Source organism: Marmota marmota, unplaced genomic scaffold (genome assembly GCF_001458135.2).
Source record: "Marmota marmota marmota unplaced genomic scaffold, marMar, whole genome shotgun sequence".
Taxonomy (NCBI): domain Eukaryota; kingdom Metazoa; phylum Chordata; class Mammalia; order Rodentia; family Sciuridae; genus Marmota; species Marmota marmota.
The window spans coordinates 11,391,212-11,399,311 of NW_025999998.1; the positions used below are offsets into that span (position 1 = coordinate 11,391,212).

Consider the following 8,100-nt stretch of genomic DNA (forward strand, 5'->3'; position numbering starts at 1 on the left):
ACGGCTGGTGTGAGTTCGGGAATAAAGAGTTGCTGTTTGAATCTACAAGCTGTGTGGTGGCTCGTGATTTTGTGCCCAGCCAGACTGCGGCAGTGAGAGACAATTCAGTTCTTCATATCAACAAATATTGCTTATGGAACACATACTGTATGTCACTGTGCTAGATGAAAGTCAGATGTAAGCTTTATCTACTTCTGGGAGCAGATGAAAACACCCAACAAAGACACATTTGTTCCTACTTCAGAACTGGAATATGTGTTGAGGGGGCATTTAGGCAAAGATGTAAAGGGGACTTTTGGACAAGAAAAGGAAGACCACAGGTGCAGAGGAGAGAATCAGGATGGTGGGGGGATGCATCAGCAACTTGGTGACCTCAGGAGAAGCTTCAGGAGATTGAAAGGTTTAGAGATGGGCCTTAAAGGATGGACAAGAATTTCAGTGCATAGATTAGGGGTAGGAGGGCATTTTAGGGAAACTATCCCTGTGAGAAAACAAGAGTCCTTCTGGGGAAAAGCCCAGATTAATCTACCATTAATCTGCTGGATTAATGTCAGCAGGAAAAGCACTGATTTTATTATGTACTCTGAGGGCTTCATCTTCTTCCAGGAGGACAGAAAGAGATCTCACCTGGAGAAGTCTTTCAGAGGAATTTATCCTGGGAAGGGACACACAGCCAGAGTTCAAGAGCTATGTGTAGACAGTTGGAGATTGAGAACCCATTAGAGGGCTCTGGAAATCAGTCAGACAAGATAAAGTTTGAGGGCAAGGAGAGTGAGGGTGGACAATCCTAGTGAGGGTCCTGTGGAACCCTTACACCTAGCCACTGACTGTATCCAGATAGTAGCAAGGTGAGGCTCCATGCCTGTAATCCCAGTGATTTGGGAGACTGAGGCAGGAAGATCTTAAGTTCAAAGCCAGTCTGGGCAATATTTTTTTTTTTTTAAAGAGAGAGAGAGAATTTTTTAGTTTTTGGTGGACATGTCATCTTTATTTTATTTTTTTTGTGGTGCTGAGGCTCGAACCCAGTGCCCCCCCCATGCCAGGCGAGCACGCTACCCCTTGAGTCACATGCCCAGCCCCCTGGGCAATACTTTAGCGATACTCTATCTCAAAATAAAAATAGAAAGGGTTGGTAGTGGCTCAAAGGTAGAGTGTTCGCCTAGCACATTCAAGGCCCTAGGTTGATCCTCAGCACCACATAAAACAATAAATAAATAAAATAAAGATTTTTTTTTAAAAAGGGTTGGGGATGTAGCTCGGTAATAGAGCACTCCTGGGTTCAATTCCTAGCACCAAAAGAAAAAAGAAAAGTGTCCGATTCAATGTCTTTATCTGCTGGGGACAGAAAATTTCAAACTGGTTTAAAATGTAAAGGCATTTATTGATTCATGAATATCCAAGTTCAGAAAGAAGGCATGCTTCAGCCTCAGCTTACCCCAGGGACTCTGGCTCTGCTTCCCTGCAGTTCCTTCGTGGTGGCAAAATAGTTTAAATAACTGTAGAATTGCTGGCTTCACATCTGCATAGTGGATCGGCCAGGAAGGGAAAGACATTATCTTTTCTAGTGGTTTCTGTGTGTGTGTGTGTGTGTGTGTGTGTGTGTTAGTGGAGATTGAACCCAGGTATACTCTGCTACTGAGCTACATCCCCACCCCTTTTTATTTTGAGACTAAGTTGCCCAGGCTGGCCTTAAACTTGGGATCCTCCTGCCTCGGCCTCCCAAGTAGCTGAGATTAACTGTGTAGGCCACCAAGTCCAGTGCTTATTCTCTTTTAAAATTTAAAATTTATCTTTTATTATTTAAAACGTACCACTGAGCTACAGTCTCAGTTACTTTTTATAAAGCCAATACTTGTGTAACCACCAAGAAACGGAAAAATACCAACACCTCAGAAGCCTCCTGTGCATGTGACTCTTAGAAGGGAGAAAATGTCTCAATCAGAAGTCCAAGGCTAACTTCCCCCAGAGTTTCATCCATCTGAATCCTGTCCCAAGTTCAGCTGGAACCAGTTATGACCTGAGGAAAGTCCCAAGCTGAAGAAAGAGTCAATTACTATTCAGAGGGATAGGACATTGATTCATTGTCCTTGGAGCAGGGGGTGGGGTCACTTTCCCAGAGACACAGGCTGCAGAGGAGGTTGAGAAACTTCAGAGCTCTATTAGGGGAGGGTGTGGGAAGAAGGAAAGCCGTGCAGCAACCAGCAATGCTCACTTCAGGGAGACAGCATGTATTACTTTAAGACTGTGCACTGCACACTGGGGTTATTGGTTAACAGACGTGAACAAAGTCAATGATGATACAATACCCTATGCAGTCATCTGTGGGCCCAGTGGTTCTCAGTGAAGGAGGGAATAGTCAGGAGCTCTTGGGCAACTCCTAAGATGTGTGCAGTGCTTTCCCCCACCCAGCCAATAGATTCCGGGATATTCAAAGTACACAGACTGGACTGAGGCTGGAGAACCCCAAGTTCAAGGCCAACTTCAGCAACTTAGCAAGACCCTGTCTCAAAATAAAAAACAAAAAAGTCTGGGGATGTGGTTTAGGGGTTAAGTGCCCTGGGCTAAATCTCCAGTACCCTCCCCCTCCCCAAAAAATAGATCCTACTACCTCTCAAAATACTCTCCTTTTTCCACAAAGGATTGATTTCCATCCCTGTTCCGTTGATCTGGACACAGTGTTGCTTGCAGCTGGTCCATACTAGTTACTGTTTTAGTGTTTTTTAAATCTAACAACATTATTTCTTGATATTTCTATGCATTTCATGTCATTTAAAATTTTTAAACACATACCAATAACAACTAGAAAATGCTGAAAAGGAGAAATAATCACCAGTGCTATCAGTACCCCAAAAGAACAGTTTGCACCTGCACTTACTGTGTTCTGGTCCTTTGGTCTGTCCATTTCATTTTTGCATACTGGCAGTCATCATTTCTGAATTTCGTGTAACATCATTTCTACTGAATATTACGTTGTTATCCAGAAATCCATGGGGACAACATTTTTCCCATCTTGTTCACTATCATCGTCCTCAGCACAGATAACAAAGTTTGTTTAGTAAGTATTGACTGAATAGAAGTTGTTATATGTTCTAATTAACATATATACCCATACACATAATATTATTTTTAGTGGATGTGCATTAACTCACTTCACTTTTCTCTAATTATTGGATATTTCAGTTTCCAGTTATTTATATATCTATTTATTTTTTGGTACTGGGGATTGAACTCAGGTGAACCCTGATCACTGATCCACATCCCCAGTCCTATTTTGTATTTTATTGAAAGACAGGATCTCATTGAGTTGCTTAGCACCTCACTGCTGCTGAGGCTGGCTTTATACTTGCCATCCTCCTGTCTCAGCCTCCCAAGCTGCTGGGTTTATAGGAGTGTGCCACCTCATCCAGCTTGTTTATTTTTATCAATAATGTGTCTGTGAAAAGTTTTGTGCATACAGTTTTCTCTGCATTTAGACTATTGTCTTAAGATAGGTGCCCCATGTGTAAGGTCAGGCAAGGCGGCAACCAAAAAGAGGCAGATTTTAAAAGGCCACTGAAGGAGGCTTAATTGAGATTCCACTCCCTGTGGGAACTCTATCAGAGTGGATAGAAATAGGGTCTGAGGAGAAACCACGTGGGGGCTTGACCGGACTGGAATTTTATGGGGCTTAGAGCAGGAAGGGAAGGGCTTGGGACAGGAAAAGGGGTTTTTAGAGTCCCTTGTCCCACTGGAGTTGGTCGGGGGGAACTGGCTGAGATCCAGGATTGGCCAGGAGACCCTGCTGATTGACAGGCGGTTCCGTCTTTGATGCATGATTGATGTTTCTTTCGCACCTGTGGGCTGCTTGGTGCTTTGTTTTTAAATCACCGCCATGGATCGACCTGACATCATGGTAAATTTATGAGGTCAAAAATGATTTAGGTAGCTGTACTTTTTTTTTTTTTTTTGTACCGAGGATTTAAACCAGGGGTACTTAACCACTGAGTCACATCCCCAGCACTTTTTATTTTTTATTTTGAGACAGGGTCTCGCTCAGTTGCTTAGGGCCTTCCCATGTTGCTGAGGCTGGCCTTGAATTTACAATCCTCCTGTCTCAGACTCCTAAATCGCTGTACATCACTGGGCCCTACTAGGTAGTTTTACTTTTATGGGGAAAAAAAAAATTTTTTTTTCAAAGCTGGGGATGGAAACTGGAGCCTCATGCATCCAGAGTGCAATCTACCGCTGAGCCACATCCCCAGCCCTGAATGGTTTTAAAAATGGCTGGAGTAGTTTATAAAGGAAATAACAATGTTCCATTTTCCCCACAGCTGCATTTCCCCTGGGTCTTTTGTTTTTAAATTGTTGTTGTAGGTATTAAAGGGAGAATTTTGTAATCAAGAGCATGTTTATGTAGCCTCAGTTCTGTGTCACAGGTATATGATGTCAAATAAGTAGTCATTAAAATATGAGCCCATTATTTTAGTCATGTTCCTAATATCCCCACATTACCCAATACATAATAACTGTGGGTGTAATTCAATTGTATCTCAAACTTTAATTTTTTAATTGGTCCATAAATGAAAATACCATTTGTAATTATTATAAAACAATTATATTAGTGTTTATAACTTTTTGAGCATCAAAAAGAACAAGCTAATTTTTACATTAGATACTATCAGTAATAATATCCTGGTTTTCTGCAAAGGCATCATCCAATAACTACATTTCCTTCTATATATTTGTATCCATATTCTTTCCTAGTGGCAATGCATAGGCAATCCCAGCTCCAGAGAAACTGTGTGCTTCTATCTGAGTTTAAAATTAATATTCATTAGAGGCTTAACTAAAACTACAGTAATCTTTGGACTGTTAACAAATAACCAACCCAAAGTATTTCTTTATGAGCTGCTTACCAAAGTCCAAATAACTAACACCACAGAACACAGTAAAGCAGGCAGCATGTCACTTTTTTGAACTGATATTTCATTTCTTCCTCCCACCCCCCTTTGTACTAGAAATTGAATTTAGAGACACTTAACCACTGAGCCACATCCCCAGACCTTTTTATTTTTTATTTTGAGACAGGTTCTGGCTAAATTGCTGAGGCTGTCTTTGAAGTTGTAATCCTCCTGCCTCAGTCTCTGGAGCCACAGGGTTTAGAGGCGTGTGCCACTGTGCCTGGCTTGAACTGATATTTCAGAGAAGTTTGTCAAGCCTTTGACCATAGAAATGATAAACCTAGAGGTAGCCCCTGGCTCTGAACTATTGCACAGAGAGTTAAATTGAATGACTAACACATTCTAACAAAGTATAGTGGGGTACAAAGTGTGTTGAAGGGGATCAAACTCATCTTTAATCCAATGGTTGCTGAGCATGGAAAAGGGACCATAATTGACTATTCCTTTCATCTTTCTTCTCAACACTATGACTGGTAGCTACAGCAGGGAGGTTTACCTGCTCTGTTTTTTCTGAGGCTCAGAGAAAGTGGAACTGCAGCCGGCTGAGGTTCCATAGAGAAGAGAGCAAGGATTTCCCCAGGTCCTAGAGCAGCTCTGCCCTCAAGCCACACAGGTGTGGCTATGGATGAAGCTCAGAAAGAATCTTGGCTGACCTTTTTTGTTGTTGTTGTGCTGGGGATCAAATCCAGGGCCTCAAGGAAATCAGGCAAAAGCTCTACCACTCTACAATTGAGCCACATCCCCAGCCCATTGGCTGATCTATTTCTTTGCTTTTTCTTTTTGGTACTGAGGATTTAACCCAGGGGTGCTTTACCACTGAGTCACATTCCCAGTCCTTTTCATTTTTTATTTTGAGACAGGTTCTCACCAAGTTGCTTAGGACCTTGCTAAATTGCTGAGGCTGATCTCGAATTTGCAATCTTCCTGCCTCAGCCTCCCAAATTGCTGGGATTACAAGCATACACCACCACACCTGGTTGGATGGCCTATTTCTGAAAGACACAGCTGAACTAATTCAATCTTTAGGACCAGGTCCCCATTGAAACCTCCTCCATTCCATTAGGATGGCTACAGATGTCAGCAAGATAAGCCATGGGCAAATCTTCTAGTTCACCCCATACAGTTATTTTACTTCAGCCTCCCCACACTCCCCAGGCTAGGAATGAACCCAGGGTGTGGTGCATGCTAGGCAAGCACTCTACCACTGAGCTACCCCCAGCCTTACTTTGGCTTTTAATTACATTTAAAACAGTATTGAGTGGAGATACGGGATGGGGTTTGGGGTGCCCCTGGGCCCTGGTGGGATCCCTGGCTTGGAGCTTAGCTGACGTTTAGCCTCAACTCTACAGTGGGCCACGCAGTGCTGGCCATCAATGGCATAGATGTGAACGGCAAGTTCATGGGCGATGGGAAAGAGGTGCTGGAGTATCTGGGTGATCCTGCTAATTACCCGGTGTCCATTCGGTTCAGTCGGCCCCGCCTCACCTCCAATGAGAAGCTTATGCTGGCCTCCATGTTCCACTCGCCTTTTGCCATTGGCTCCCAGCTGTCTCCCGAACAGGGAAGCTCAGGCATTGAGATGCTGGAGACAGACACTTTCAAACTGTACTGCTTCCAGACACTAACAGGGATCAAGTTTGTGGTGCTGGCAGATCCTAGGCAAGCTGGAATAGATTCTCTTCTTCGAAAAATTTATGAAATTTACTCAGATTTTGCACTTAAGAATCCATTCTACTCCCTGGAAATGCCCATCAGGTGTGAGCTGTTTGACCAGAACCTGAAGCTAGCTTTGGAAGTGGCAGAGAAAGCTGGGACTTTTGGACCTGGGTCATAAATTAAATCTATAGTGGACTCCCAAATTCTGAGAGATGGTGCAGCATGGGTTCTATTGTTTCCACTCCATTGGAGATCCCAGCAGCCTTGTTAGTGTACTTGAAAATGGAAGGATATTGATATCTTGTCCTGATCCCTGAGCTTTAATGGTATGCTTTCTTCCTTTCTGTAGATGTCATGGTCCTACTTCCCAACTCTGTACAGATTTATTTATGGAGGAGGTAGGCCCATGAATGCTATAATAAAACATTCCTTTGATCAAAAAAAAAAAAAAAAAAAAAACAGTATTGAGAAAGTGCAGGTTTGTCTTCACCACTGTCCCCTTACCCTCTTAAATCACCTCTCACCTTTCCAGTTAACCATTGTTGCCTAGTTGCTGGGTATCTTTCCATCTCTTTGTCTATTAATTTGAATACATACATGGGCGTATTCATTGCATAAACAGGTTCTAACCATATGTATTGTTCTGTAGCTTGCCTTTTTTTCTTAGCAATGTGTCTTGGAGAACTTTACATATTGGACTATTCAGATGAAATAAATATATACTTGTAACAGGGATTGAACTCAGGGGCACTTAACCTCTGAGCCACATCCCCAGCCCCTTTTTATATTTTGTTTAGAGTCAGGGTCTCGCTAAATTGCTGAGGCTGGTTTTGAACTTGAGATCCTCCTGCTTTAGACTCCCGAGCAGCTGGGATATCAGGTGCGTGCCACTGCACCTGGCTTGATGAAAATTCTTAACCCCAAATCAGGCAAAGTCAAGAAAGACATTCAAAAATTCCAACCTCATCCCCCAATTTATGTATAGAAAAAATGTTCAGGCATACAAAATAGTGGGAAGACTAGAACAGTGAACACCCAGGTACTCTTCATGTTATGGTTTAGATATGAGGTATTGTTACCATCTAAGGGTGCCGGGTTCAGCAAAGAATGGAAGAACAGGACACAGAGATGGAAAACAAGAAGTAGGTTTATTGCAAAAGCAACAGAGATAAGACTTCTCGGGACAGAAGGGGCCCCAGAGCTGGGAATCCCAAGGGAAAGTTTTGACCTATTATTATTTCTTTTAATTTATTCATTTATTTTTGTAGATGGACAGCATACATTTATTTATTTATTTATATGTGGTGCCGAGGGTTGAACCCAGTGCCTCACACATGCTAGGCGAGCGAGCACTCTGCCACTGAGTTACAGCCCCAGCCCTCTGGCCTATTCTTTTTTTTTTTTTATTTATTTATTTTAGCTTTAGGTGGACACAATATCTTTATTTTACTTTTATGTGGTGCTGAGGATCAAACCCAGTGCCTCACGCATGCCAGGCAAGCAC

The 8,100-nt window shown here is 42.6% G+C and overlaps 1 protein-coding gene across 1 annotated transcript; it reads left to right on the forward strand.

Moving 5' to 3' along the window:
* The first annotated feature begins 3,871 nt into the window (after positions 1 to 3,871).
* Positions 3,872 to 7,031, forward strand: LOC107148200 (trafficking protein particle complex subunit 4-like). The gene is made up of 2 exons (XM_048806778.1): positions 3,872 to 3,892; positions 6,265 to 7,031. Exons 1-2 carry the CDS (start codon positions 3,872 to 3,874, stop codon positions 6,772 to 6,774), a joined length of 531 nt encoding a protein of 176 aa, XP_048662735.1. The 3' UTR covers positions 6,775 to 7,031.
* The last annotated feature ends 1,069 nt before the right edge of the window (positions 7,032 to 8,100 follow it).

Excerpts from the sequence above, each read along its gene's own strand:
- LOC107148200 (XM_048806778.1), top strand. The coding sequence starts at position 3,872 with ATGGATCGACCTGACATCATG. Across the intron at positions 3,893-6,264 it reads TGGATCGACCTGACATCATG|CTGACGTTTAGCCTCAACTC; the intron begins GTAAATTTATGA and ends CTTGGAGCTTAG.